Consider the following 15,226-nt stretch of genomic DNA (forward strand, 5'->3'; position numbering starts at 1 on the left):
CCATCCATTGGGCAAATGTGGAGCCCATTGGTTCCCATCTTTGCATGAAGGCTGAGACACACAGGAAATGTTTTGGGTGCCAATGTTCTGCCATTTTCTGGAGATCTTTGAATGTGAGACAGTTATGGCTAGAAAAGTTGAGGATAGTGCTCCTTTTAAAGCACAAATGTGGTTGAGGTGCAGTCCAAGATTTTTCTGGACATCTTCCATAACATTGCAGATGGAGGTTCCTGCAGAAGAGCTGTACCAGGTCACAGTGTAAGGTTAATTCACGGAACAGTTTGTCCAAGGCTCTCACCTGTGCTACTGGCATCCCATGCATGTGGAAACGGTGCTCTCATCACTATGGTGACTTGAGTCAGCATAAGCCTGACCTTCTTAGCCAATGGGAGGCAGAATTTAGGGTGCAATTACCACCTCAGTACTGTAAGCATACCATCTTTTAGGTATACAAATAACCTATTAATGCATGCCACCATCCATGACATTATACCCTGTTTATGTCTCTAGCCTCTACAGAGATTGAAAGGAACAGGGAGATGTACAAAGCAGACAAGAGTGCCTAAGAGAGCACCAGGGTAAGTATATCTGCCATTGTGGAAAATGTGTCTGTTTACATAGTAGGAGTTATAGCCATTAAAAATAATTCTGTATAAATTTTATACAGAAGTACCACATCTGTCAGTGCTGTCATACTGTAATGAAATTTGTATGACTGTGCAGTGTTGGAAGTGTGCCTGTGCATGACATCCCCCCCCCTCATAGGCAGACAACCAGCTCATCTAGTTAAGTCTGTGTGTATTGAGATTGTTAAGATGGCTGTAGATTTAATCTCCCCCTTTAAATATTTTTCATGGCAGAGTATATGTGTCATCCCAGTATTATCAGTGCACCACTGCAAGATCCAAATATGCCATATCCATAATTATTAGTTGTCTTGGCATTTCACAATATAAAATACATAAATCAGTCCCATGTCTATCACCTGTGCTTGTCATTTTTATTGTGTGATCATTTTGTTTCTCTTGTATCTATACATTGGTATTGTTGTCAAGCTGAAATAGCATCATTGACCACATGCAGAGATGTGCTGTCGTGACATATAGCTTCTAAAGTTAGTATGCTCTTATGTCAGACTATGTATGAGGATGGCTTTTGACTAAGGCTCCCCCCAAATATAACACTTAGAGAAATAGGTTGATGGCATACCTGTGCAAGTCCTACTATTAAAAGGTTATTTTACTTTACAAGTATCAACATAGTTAAGAATGCAATTTCATTTATGTCTCTTTCCTCACCACCTCTGTCACCATCCTTTGTGTTTCATACATATTTTGACTCAATTTCTGTTACTGTTACTGTTATATGCTGCAGCATTTCAACCTGTACCAACCATACTGGCACAGCCTCTCATCACCCCTAGGTAGCAGCAGCAACTATACTCCTGTTTCCAACCTATAATATGGCCAAATAATATGACATCACCACATACACATCCCCACAAAGGGTTAATAATTCAAACTCATCTTCCTATAGAAATACTTTCCATGACAGTTGACAGAGAGCAACGTCAATGATATCAAACCACAAAGAAATAATACTTTCCATGCTATGGCAAAAATGAAGAGAAATCCTTATCATATATATATATATATATATATATATATATATATATATATATATATATATATATATATATATATATATATATATATATATATATACACATATATATATATATATATGTGTGTGTGTGTGTGTGTGTATATATATCAATTTGTTGAAGGTTCACTTCCGCGAACCTTTCTTCATTGACCTGAAACCACCGAACATTCAGTTTCATGAACATTCACATAAGCAAATGATTTAAGTAGGGAAAGGAAGCAGTTGCCCAATAGCACAAATTTGCCCTTTTCCCCACTATAGTGCAATGTTAGTATATATAGTTGGGGGGGTGTGGTGGGGAGCCCCCCACTTGGGTGGATTTGACATACTGCGGTGCGTGTTCCGGTGTATTGTTGGCCAAGTGCTTTCTTTCCCTGGTGAAATATTTTTTCCGACCTGAACATTCATGGAACTGAATGTTTGTTGGTTTTGGGTCAATGAAGAAAGGTTCGCGGAAGTGAACCTTCGACAAATTGATATAGACCCTGTGTGTGTGTGTGTGTGTGTGTGTGTGTGTGTGTGTGTGTGTGTGTATATATATATATATATATATATATATATATATATATATATATAAAATCAAAATTATGATAAGCATTGTTCCCTCACAACAACAAATGTGATAATGCTGATAAGTCAAATTCAACATTATCAACATTACCCAACTTATCTTGACATCTGGGGATATCCTACAAATGTTTTGCAGGGGGGCAAGCCTCCCTGCACCCCCAGCCCCCCACACCCCTTGCTAATCATATATTCCAATTCCGATATTGTACTACAGTGAGGAAAAAGATAAATTTAACATTCCCCACTGTAGTGCAATCTCCAATGCAGTTGTAAACATCGATGCTTAAAACCACAAAGGCAAGCTACGTTTCGACATTTCAGAGGGGATAAAAAATCCAGTCGGGATTTTAAACTTTTGCACGTATACCCTCAACCCTCCGAACAATAGGCTGGGGTGCCTTCTGTGCGGAGTCTGCATGTCCTCCTGTGGTTGCGTGGGTTTCCTCCAGGTGCTTTGGTTTCCTCCCACATCCCAAAGACATGTTGCAGGTGGACTGGACACTCTAAATTGGCCATAGGTGTGAGTGTGTGTGTGTGTGCCTTCTGTGGAAGGTTGGGCGCTGGGCTGGCAACTCGACACTGTAAAACTGCCAATCATGAGCAGACAGGTGATCCACTGTGGCGACCCCTAACCGGGAAAAGCTGAAAGAAGAAGAAGAGAGAGAGAGAGCAAAATCTAATAGCTTTTCAAATTTATGTTTGTCTCAGTTTGTAAGGCTGTCAGTCTTTTGCAATTTTTATTACTGAAGTATTTTTGTCTCTTTCAATTTCTTTCCAAAATTTCCTTCACTTTGTGATGATTTTCAGGTATCAGCAATGTAGATGAAGAAGGCAATCCATTTTTTACTGTTCTACCCATTAACAGTTTAGCTGGTGAAAGACTAAGTCCCTAAAGTGGAATATTCAGGTATTACAGAACTATGAAATAACAGTCCCCATAGCTTCTGCTACAGCTTTTTCTCATAAGATCCTTCACTGTTTGGATAATTCTTTCTGGGTATACATTATAATGAGCAAGATATTATATTTGAATTTGCACTCATGCAGAAATCTTTTGAATTCTGACTTCTGTTTTGCATTCTACTGTCAGATATGAGAATGTCAGTTAGCCCTCTTGAAACTGTGGACTTTAATTCATTAATTTCATCTATTGTGCCTGTTACTCTGATTATTTCAGGGAATTTGGAATAATAATCCAGATATATGACTTATGTGGCTTCTTAGAATGGAACAAACTAGTGCCTATTGGATTCCATGAATGATCTGGAACTGAGTATGCTATGATTACTCCTTTGGATTGTTATTATGGTAGGCATTGTAAACGGTATATTTCTTTTTCTATCTGTGTTGACGTTCCTGACCAGTAAGTTATATATCTTGATACTTCTTTCTTCTTTACTATATCCAGATGTGATATGTATATCTGCTCGAGCATAGGCCTTCAAAGGTGACTAGGGACTAATATGCTGTCAACTTTGAACATCAAGCCTTCAGCACAACATATTTCCCTTAGCAAAAATAAGACTTTATTCCTATCTTAATGATCATGTTAGCTCAGGATAGCTTTTTACTGGGTCTATATTATATATTCGAAGCTTCAAAATTTCAAACCTCTTATGTTCGACAACATATGAGCGAAACTTGAAACCTTGAATATATAATAAAAAAGTAAAAAAAAAAAAAAAACTTACCTTAACGCTCTGAGCAGGGGGGCAAGCCCCACTCACCCTCTTACTTAAATATACCAACTCCGAGACCGCACTTCAGTGCAGAAAAGGGAAATTTTCCCATTCTGCCCATACGGAGCCATTGCCTTTCACCTTCAAACTTTTCAAACTTCGATCATATGGTGTCGACCATATGACATTCTAACTTTGAAACATTCAGCAATTTAATAGGGACCCCTTTTTACTACAATGTCTTTCAGTAGCTGTATTTTCAAATCAGTGTTAGACTTCAGAAATCATTTTACATTTTTAGTCTGCAGCTGGTAATTGCAGAATGACTCAAATAATTTTTTGTACTTCTATTAGTTCTTCATATTTTTCTGGTAAATATGTTCTAAAGATCATATCCTTTATGTATATCTCCTTGCCTGTTCACTCTAAATGGACTTTATGAATATGTTTTATCTTTCTACCTCATCTTTTCCCCCAAACATATTCCTAAAATGTTTCACACTTGTACTATTGCCAATGGTTCATCACTATTTGCACATATCTCTTTTGTGCCTCTGTAAATTCTCTTCCTTTGTAAGATCACAACAGGATCATTATCCTACTGACTGGCATCTACTTTCAGCATAACTGGCTCCTTCACATCATGATATCTTAATGTTGAGTATTAGTAACTTATTTTGTGAACATTTCAAAACTTTTTTGTGTTCCAACACAATTTCCAGGCTATGCATTTTTCTAAAAACAATACTAGAGGCGTAGATATTTCAGACTGTTAGGTACAAACTTTACAAGATATTATACTATACCTGGTAATCTTTTCCACTGTCCGTGGCATTTACACAGTTTCTCAGATTGTTTGTTTCTGGATCAAGTTTCAATCCCTCTAATATCATAATATGATCTATGTATTTCAGACTGTTTCTCTTAGCTTATATTTGCTCTTATTTAGCTTGAAATTATTTTGTCTGTTCAGCTGTATCATATGTTATCGTTGTGTGTAACTACACTAACCAGTCATCAGTTAGGCTTACAGCACCTTTCAAACCTTCTGTTAGTTGAGTAACAGCTATTTTAAACATCTATAGTGCTGATGAAGTATAAAGTGGAAGTCTAATGACTGTAGTTTGTTGAAGAGGTATCAAATGTACACAGTTTCAGCCTGTGTTAGTTTAGCCTTATCTGCCAGAAACTCAGGTTTGTATTTAATAATGAGAAAATTTAGCGCTTTGTATTCTTCAGACCACACTTCAGCTGCCAGCAGCAATCTTTTTATTCACTCCAGTCAGATCTTGCACAGCAATACAAATGTGAATAATATCTTTCTTTGCAACAGTAAATATGCTCTTCAGCCATTTTGTTGCCCATAGTTGCTTTTTAATGACACCTAAGGCTTATATATCCTTCAGTTCCTCATCATCTATACTTCTGATTACTAGAGAGGATTTTCTAGGAGCATAAATCACTGGCACTTCCATCAGGCTTATTTGCAAATTATATTCGTCTGGCAAACTTCCTAAGATTCTCAGCTGGGATGCCTTCTGTGCTGAGTCTGCATGTCCTGCCTGTGTTCACATGGGTTTCCTCCGGGTTCTCCGGTTTCCTCCCACATTCCAAAGACATGCATCTGGATTCTTTCTCCCCGGGGCCTCTTTTCAAAATGGGCTCTCATCCAGTCAGAATTTCCCAGTAAACAAATGTTAAATAAATAAATATGTAAATAATAAACAATTCCCCATAGTCAGGCAATGTATCCTAATTACTTTTGGAGTTACTACTAGGTAATAACCCAATGAAGATGAGTTTCCTGCATGCCACAGACTAAAACAATAAGTGAGAAAGTCACTGAAAAAGCAATCAGTAAAAACAAAATGAAAACTCCAGCAAAGCTACAACTTCCACTGAGTGACCTCCCAAACCTCTTGTATCAGAGGCACGTGGGATATATGCAGATGATCCTTATGAACATCAGGTGTTTCAGCTAATTGACAATTCTGAATACCCATGACTGAAATTGTCCATTAAAATGATGAAACAAGTCATGGGCATTCAGAATCGCCAATTAGCTGAAACACCTGATGTTCATAGGGATCATTTGCATATATCCCATGTGCCTCTGATACAAGAGGTTTGGGAGGTCACTCAGTCAAGTTCTAGATTTGCTGGAGTTTTCATTTTGTTTTTATTGATTGGTTTTTTAGTGACCTTCTCACTTATTGTTTTAGATTGTTATTTGGGTTATTTTTCCAGTGACCTTAATGACAATGGATATCAGTTGGGTATAACAGCCCTGTGTTTCTAATGCGTAGTCAAACACTCTACTTGTGCTGTGCTGATGAGGACATAACAAGGCCAAAATATGCATATCCACAGCTAGTGGAGTTTGGCTTTGTTGGCCTGAAATTGTCTATTAAAATGACAAAACAAGTCATGGGCATTCAGAATCGCCAGTTAGCTGAAACACCTGATGTTTATAAGGATCATTTGCATATATCCCATGTGCCTCTGATACAAGAGGTTTGGGAGGTCACTCAGTGGAAGTTCTAGCTTTGCTGGAGTTCACATTTTGTTTTTACTGCATGCCACAGACTGTAATTTCAGGTAAGTAATTTCTGCTTGTATATACTGTGAATATGACCAAGACACATAGCAACAGTAAAGGTCTTAAAGCTTTTAAAGCTCTTATTGTACCAAAGGAAGAGAGTATATTAGTGGATGAGCTTTATTTGGTCAGTAACAACTTGCTAAATAAATGTACAGCAGCAAATATGCCTGCTTGCTTGTAATGTGCTGGATTCCTTTCTTGATTCGTGTTGTAAACCCAGTGTATATTACAGGATATGATCATTGCCCTGATTTATTTTTTATGCCTTTTTTTCAGTATCGTTTGGATCGTGGTATGATCATGTGAGAAACTGGTGGGAAAACAAGGACCGGCATCGGATGCTGTACATGTTTTATGAAGATATGAAAAAGGTAGTTTATTTCTTGTGCAGCTGAGACAATCTCTCATAATTAGGTTTCTGGAACAGGTGATGGCACTGTTTTGTTAGCCATGATATGTCCTGCTTTCCTACATATTCCTACATTAGTACCTGATAGCTCATTTCACTGATGCTCAGTTTTGAAAGATTGGTATACTGCTCCCATGTATACATTTTACTACACATAGTACTGAAATGGATGGGCCCAAATGTCCTGCAATTTGATTCACTCTGAGAATCACTTTTATTTTGGAAGTAATCACTTTTCACTAAGAGCAACCGCAAGAGTTACACCCTCACACATATAAATATACAGGGTGCAAGGAGGGCTTGCCTCTTGCAAAAAATATATTTTTTTGCTTTGTATGATTGCCATTTGAATAAAACTGGGCCACATTTGAGTATTTTAGTTCTTTTGTGCACTTGAGCAAACTCGATCCATTCCATAAATTCCATGCATTTTAGTTATTAGCAGTTTCGATATGAGGAACTGCAGTTGATTTCACAAAAACACCCCATTTTTAATGTCTTGTATGACTAAAATTTGAGAGATAACTCTACTGTTGACATAGTGGAGCTGGCCAAATAGGGGAGGCTATAAGAGGGCAAGTTTTCTTGCCTAGAGAGTGACTGTGCTAGTTTCTTTATAAGACAGCTGATATTAAAGGACAGTGCAGGAGATGGTATATTGTATGCTTTCTATGCTAATGTTAAGGGAGAAAAAAGAAAGTAAGTTAATAAATGAGGGAGGAGATATCCATGCTTGTCAGCAGAAGTTGCAAGCACATAATCCTAGCTTCTTGATGGCAGAAATGAGTGAGGAGGAAACTCTGTTTAAGAAATAAAAGCTGTCTTGCTAGACTAGCTGTAGAGCACAGTAAGAAGGCTGATTCATTATCATGGGAAATAGGAAATTCACCCCAGGGATCACCTCTGTGGCTCTGCTAGACAGGGGCACAGGAAAATAATTTTCTTGGGTGATGAAAGCCAGGGTGCCTTTTTGGCTAGGCTTGTATAGGCCCTAGGGCTGATAACCTAGTATCTACCTATGAACCCATGAACATGCCCAAATCGCAGGAGTGGGATTTGAACTTGAGTACTAGAACTTGTTTTAATCCAAGCCTAATGATTTGGCAACAGAGCCCAGCTTCTTTTCAGATGATCCCTCTTTCACTGAATACTTATTGCTGCATTTGTATTCATCTGGGTACATGAGCCATGAGAGATGTTGCAAGGAAGCTATGCCCTAGCTATCACTTTTTGGTCCCAGTCCTGGGTCAAAGCTAAAAAGGGATGTTGTTTCCACCTTCCACTGAAATGAGTGCAATTGGTGGTAGTCAAAAGACTCAGGACTACTGTCCCCTATTCCATCCATTCTCAACCCCTTTTGCACATGGGGTCAAGGTGTTACTTCAACAGTGACAATCATCTTGAACCAAGGTTTACACCACCAGGTGGCTAGCCCTGTCACAGTAGTTCATCCATACCTTCCCTCACATCTATGGCCAATTTAGAGTGTCTAATCCACATACTGCATGTCTTTAGAATGTGAGAGGAAACTGGAGGAAACCCACACAAACACAGGGAGGACATGCAGACTCCACACAGAAGGCACCCCAGCTGAGAATCAAACCAGAGAAACTGTTGCTGTGAGACAACAATGCTAACCACTGCATCACCGCAACTGCCCCTACTGGCAGGCAAGATATCTGGCTTGAGGCTTGAGGGTGTCCTGCTAGCTTCTATAACACTTAGGGCTAATATTTTTACTGTCGCCCTGCTTCCACAGCTCTTCATTTGAAGAACAACAAAAAACAAAAACAAAAAAAGAAGAAAAAAGAATGAAACAAATCTTGTTTTCTTTGAACCTGTAGCAAACTGAGTTGCTACAATTAATACTATGCATGGAGTGCTACAGCACTACAACACTCAGGTTGAAAGTTAAAAAAAGAAACATTTTTTCTTTTAAACTGTTGCTACAGTTTATACCCTGCATGGAGCACTACAGTGCTCATACTTTAGTTAAAAACAGAAAGAGATAAACAAATCTTTTTTTTTTTCTTTAAACTATAGAAAACATATTACTCCTTACTTTAGACCACAGAGGGGAGTGCTACAGTTCCCAGATTTGACTGCAAATGCACTGCCGGCTTTTAGAAGCCAGTATACACTCAAAGAGAGATCAGGATGGAATGATCAAGGTCACACCCCATACCATTTTGTGCCCAGGGTAGTTGTTCCCTTTGCCCCATCCTAGCTATGCTACTGTTGAGGTCAGCCTGTATCTTAACAGTCCTTTTGAAATGCCTACTTATATAGTTCCTGCACTGGACTGTCTATTGTAAGGAGATGCAGAGCTGTTTGACCTACCACCTCATCTTGGTGTTTAGCCCCTAGTGCTGTTCTGTGGCTTGGGCATCTCTACCACGTATGGAGTTAGTGCCTCGTTTCTTAATTTGAGGTTCAAGATAGATCTTGATCACTCATGCCTCACTGAAGACATGAGAAATCTATTCACTCCCTAGAGCACATAACGTTCCTTAGAGAATTGCATATTAAAGTCATGGATTTTAGAATTAACGTTTTACTGACTTTAGGACATGAAGTCCACCTCCAATCAACATTGCTTCGGGACAGATCTGTCAGTGGTGTGATACTAGGCTAATGCTAGTATGATACTGCAGAGGTTTTATTCAGTATGTAATGCCACTAACATGGGTTTTTCTAATATCTCAGGGCAGAAGCCACAGAGAAGAACAAAATGCTTAAGTTGCTGATAATGAACTTATATGTTTGTTTTATTTTATTTTATGTTATGCTATATTTGATTAGATTTTCTATTTGATGAGCTCTACTGTTTTAGAGAGAGGAGGATATTTAAATTGCTGTTGGATCATGCCATGGTAGAAAGTGGGGAGAAAACCAGTAGTGCATGTAGATAAACTAAGAACAAAATGGGAGATCCAAAAACTAGTTATACATTGAGGTGCAGCTGATGTCACTAAAAGCCCCCATCATCCAGTAAGGTAATACAGAACTCTAAATCCTGCCAATGACTGAATGCCTCACAAATAGCTTATTATGGAATTACTCTGTCTCTCCTCTTCATCAGCCTAACAACCATATAGCAATTTTCTACCGATCACAAATGGGGAGTAACCTATGACTGTAATCTGGGGATAAATTATTTGGTTGCAGCAGATGGGTGAGAAGAGGGAGATGTAGTAACAAAGCACTGCTGATCATCAGAACCTGAAGAGGATAAAATGTGGCACTTGATCAGATAGTCTGCTAGAAATGTGGTAACTAAACTAATAGAAAGAGGGACAAGACTAGTAATGTGGTAACTAAACTAATAGAAAGAGGGACAAGACCAATCTCCCGTTGAGAAGAAGAAATACTGAGTTTGGGAAATGGCAGAAGCATGTTGTTTCTCCCAAGTGGCAGCTCCTAATTCAGGACATGAAAACTTTGTTGATACCATAAGATAATGGTCCAGTTTTGTCTCTAACATTAGGATGTAGCCAGATGATGTAAGAGTGACGTTTGACCGTGGCACCTTCCCCAGACTGATTTCTTTTGGATTTAATGAATGTATAGTTGTAGATCATTCCTGACCTCAGAGTTTGGCTTCTCTGAATGACTCTTTCCTTATTCAGGACTTAAGTGTCAGAGTTTTTTATTTTCTTATTTATTGTAGGTCAGAAATTCTCAGTTCACTCAACTTATAATGGTAAATGGAAGCACTTTTCTTACTGTTTCAAGGATTGTTGCTTAGTCTTGGCTTGTACCCCAGTCTGGAAGTGTTTGGCCTGTTTTAAAAGATGTCTTTGGCCTGTATGGATGCTACTCATCTATAAACGTCTATTTTTCTATTGTGTTTACCTTTTTATGTCAGTTGGGAGGGTAGATATTTTTCCCTGCAAAAGATCAGTGAGAAGGTCTTATAGAAATTCCCCAGTGTGAGGTTTTCTGTTAAGTACCTAGCTGTTACCCTGAGGTTTATGACGTAAAGATCTTTCCTTCTTCCTTCTTGGGGTAAAATTCTGATGGTCATTGCACTGGCCAAAAAAATATTAGAAATTCTGGCTTCTCTCTATAAACAGACATATTAAATGGCCGATGGGGACAGACTGCATTACTGAGGATGAATCCTTATTCCTACCACAGATAGTCTCTAAAATCCAAGTTATTTAGCTGTAAGATTGTCTACCTGAAGCTGAGAACTAATGTGAGTAGCTGCTTGATACTCTTGAAAGATACTAGAAGCCCCGATTCTTCCTTTTTGGGATAAGAGTCTTTGAAAAGAAGACCAACTGCCTATCTCTGTTTCTGCAAATTTGGAAAGCAAGCAAGTAGGCAAATGGACATTGCATGTGTGACTGGCTGAGTACGTTGTTTACTGACAGCAACAGGACCTCTGACCTTTTCCTGTTGCTGGTAAAGTAATTTCACTGGGATAGCAGCTGCCTATACTGCATACATTAGGAATGTGCTACCAGTCATTTCCTGCATGCATTCATGCCTGTTTCAAGCAGTCACACAGTGCATAACTTAATTTGGCAGGACCATACATATTTGTTTCACCCTCTTGCTTGCCTTCTCCTCTCAAGTCTGATACAGTAAGCTGTTCATGAGTGAATCCCACTGACTTGATATGCCTCCATATTGAAATACCAGCACTTGTAACACTGAGTGCAAACACATTAAAAAAAGACCAAAAATGCAAAAAAAAAAAAAAAAAAAAAAACACACATATTGAACATTTTTTGCTGTTTTACACTTGTAAGCCCCAAACTTATATATACCAACTCCAAGATCATCATACCTTGGAGAAAAGGGAATATTGTAAGATATGGCCATCTCAGACTTGATATATGTAATTTGTTTTTCTTGGCCATTTAGTGTCAGTACTTCTGGACTTGATTACCATTGATATAATTATGAAGTTGTGTTTATGAAAGTTTTTACAGTTGTGCAACAAGTCACCTTATACCTCTAATTTCCTGACAGTGATTATTTAACCACTTTCACCCTCCACCCCCGTTTTGAGTGTTATTGAATCCTGAGATTTTATGCCCATGTATATAGCTGGAATATACAGACATTTGTTTAGAAGCTGTTTCAAAATCTTCTTACTGACATGTTTTTTTACAAATGTCTTCTAGTCTGAATGGAGATTGTGAATTAAAGAAAGAAGTAATGCAAGTAACCCTTAAACCCAGGAACAAAAGATGCAATGTGGGTCATAAGGAGAATGATTCTGACAGATGCAGGTGTAGGGATTCTTTATGTGATGTGCTGAGGAACTGGAGAGGCAACACTCCACTTCTAAAGTCCACCTCAAACACTTACAAATACAGTGAGGCGACAGTACTTATATCTGTTATTCAAAGTTATTATTATCTCATATGTGAGGTAATAGTGTCTCATGTGAGCTAATGTCGTCTTTTGTTTGTGTAAGTGGTGTCTCTCACCAAACAGTCTGTGCAGTCTTACTCTTACAATAGTGACCTGCCTCTCATTGTGGTCTGTCTCACATGGTACAGTGGTTTCAAATTTAATTAATACTTAATAAATCATATGTACCACTATTCCAGCACCTTTCTCCCATGTTTTTCACATCATCATTACATTACATTTTATGGGTCCCCCACTTAAACTATTAACTGAATACAGATATTCATATAGTGCCAAATGTCAGTGAGGGGAGTTACTTAGCCTGGACATACAGCTGTCTCGTCACTGGAATGGGACCACATTTTTGAGTAATTTCTTACTTCATGAGGATACTGATACTGAAAACAGACTGGCAAAGTTATGCTGTCCACCATTCCCTTGCCTCAAGATGATTGTCACAGTTGAAGTGTCACCCTGACCCCATGTGCAAAAGTGGGAAAAGGGGTTGTGGGAGGATGGATTCCCTCTACTCATTGTCTTACAGACTCCCAAATGGTCATCTCTGCATAGTCTATGCTATGAACATTCCAGCACTCAAGTCCATCATCTAAATGGAACCATCGATAAAGCAAAAACCCACTCCAGACAGCTATACCTATATTTCCACATCAACAATACTAAGTTACATAACAGGCACTTAACCTAATGTTTCTGGTATAGAATGCTCTTATTTACTTTAGTTTATTTATTTACTTGAAATGTGGTATTTATTTTATTTTATTTATTTACTTGAAATGTGGTAACTGGTGACATTAGTCAACATGACCGAATCACCTAGAGCCATATTTTGCACCTGTGAGTGTCTAGCCCTGCCACTCCACATAGTCTGTTATCCATGTTCTCCTATCTTGGGGATACTATGCACCACAGTTAGATGCCCAAATTGGTTGGTCTGTACAACCCCCCCCCCCCCATAGAGCACCATGTAGAGTCTGTGCTGCTGCCTATGACTCCATTCAGTGGTGAGTTTGAGATGGAAACACTTAGAATGTGTTTCAGAGGTGGGAGAAACTTCAGAGACACAGGGAGACCACACAAACTCCAAAAAGGCATTGGCCAGAGGTTAGGATTAAACCTTGTACCTTGTGCATGGGAGACAAAGACCTTAACCATTATGACAACTGGTCTCTTAATTAATTAATATGTAATACATCATATTTTTCACTATTCCAACATTTATATTACATTAGCAAAGAGGTTGAAGGGGACAGATCAACAAAGTTGCTGTATGAAGATGATGTGACGTTACATGCAGACTCTGAGCAAGAATTTCAGCAAAGGATAGGGGAATGGAATGCAAAACTGAAGGCACATGGGATGAAACTAAGCATAGATAAGACAGCGGTAATGGCAGCAATTGGGGAAATCAGAAGAATCTGAGAATTGAGATAGAAGGGAAGATAGTGGAACAGGTTAATATCTTCAAGTATCTGAGAGGGGTGGTTGAGGAGAAGGGAAATCTGAATGAAGAGGTCAAAGCCAGAAACAGAGGGGCTGCAGTCAACTGGCAGAGTCTCAGGTGCAATCCATTACAGAAAAATGCCAAAGAACTTGAAAAGTAAGGTGTACAAGACAGTCGTGTGACCAGTACTGCTGTATGGTACAGAAAACTGGGCAGTAAAGGCAGAGCAGACAAGGAAGTTAAAGGTGATGGAAATGAAGCAAGTGCCTGAGAAAGGTGGTAGGATGCACATTGTGGGACAAATGAAGAAATGAGGACATAACAGCAGAAGTCAAAGTGGCTCCAATTGCAGAAAATATCAAAGAAAACAGATTATGGTAGTTCGGACACATGCAGAAAAGCAGAAGACAATCAGGTGAAGAAGATTTGGGGCAGACAGGAAGATGGTAAGAGGGGTTGAGGACATCCAGCAAAAGAGGTGGATGGATGGTGTGAAAGAAGATCTGCAACAGTCAAGCATGAGTGTTGAACAAGGCCAGAGTATGGCACTGAATCGAGAGAGATGGCAACAGTTAACACAATACCCTGACACCATGTAGAAAATGGGAAAAAGAAGGCTGATTATGATGATGATGTGGTAACTGGATAAATGGATTGGTCAATTGAGTCTTTTCAACCATGACAACTGTCACTTGTGCCTCTTAACAGCTTGCACCTGGAGACACCATGCCCTTTATCCCTCCCTAGTTATAGCTCTGGCATAATATATAATAAGCTTAAATGCACTGTTTTTTATAGTGCTGAACTGTGGTATACTGAGTCCTGCTGCATTAACTGGATTTTGTCTGTATAACGCCCTTGTTTCACCTGAGTTTGGGCCGGTTGTGCTAAGCACAGTAGTACATACCAAGTAGTATTTTGCATATAGCACCACCATAGTTTACTTCATGCTACTGACTTAAAATTATTGGGTGTGACTAAAGGTTTCTACATTTTGTGTTGTTTTTCTGTGGGCCTTCAAGTTAAAACTAAATCTTAAGAATTCTGAAAAAGCATAGCAACTGCTTCATGTTTACTTTAATTCACTTACTTTTATCACTTACTGATACTACTTGTTGTTGTTGTTCCTTCAGCTTTTCCCGGTTAGGGGTCACCACAGCGGAACTCCGGTCCGCTAATGATTAGCAGTAGATTTTCACGGTGCCGAGGTGCCAGCTCGACACCCAACCTTCAACGAAGGCACATCCATACTACTTGTGAGAGGTGTAAATACGTGATCATTTTGGAGTCTAACATCTCACATATTATGCATGCTGGTAAGCAGTTTAATACTGTTTTGCAGCCACCTAACATTTGGTTAATTGTTTACCAGGGTTGCCAAGGAATCATTGCTAAGTCACCAAGACCTCATATGGACTAAACTAAGCCACATAACACCGCTCCCGCTAACATATAAATACCATCTGAGG

General features: G+C 38.9%; 1 protein-coding gene across 4 annotated transcripts in view; it reads left to right on the forward strand.

Moving 5' to 3' along the window:
* LOC122813774 (sulfotransferase 1 family member D1-like) overlaps nucleotides 1-15,226 on the forward strand; it is a 506,318-nt gene that overhangs the window by 364,081 nt on the left and 127,011 nt on the right. For all 4 annotated transcript variants that reach the window (XM_044086270.1, XM_044086269.1, XM_044086271.1 and 1 more), the window contains exon 5: nucleotides 6,793-6,887. In XM_044086270.1, coding sequence (XP_043942205.1) covers nucleotides 6,793-6,887 — 95 coding nt within the window. The remainder of the gene's footprint in view (nucleotides 1-6,792; nucleotides 6,888-15,226) is intronic.

Source organism: Protopterus annectens, chromosome 10.part0, assembly GCF_019279795.1.
Source record: "Protopterus annectens isolate FY-2018-M chromosome 10.part0, PAN1.0, whole genome shotgun sequence".
Lineage (NCBI taxonomy): Eukaryota > Metazoa > Chordata > Ceratodontiformes > Protopteridae > Protopterus > Protopterus annectens.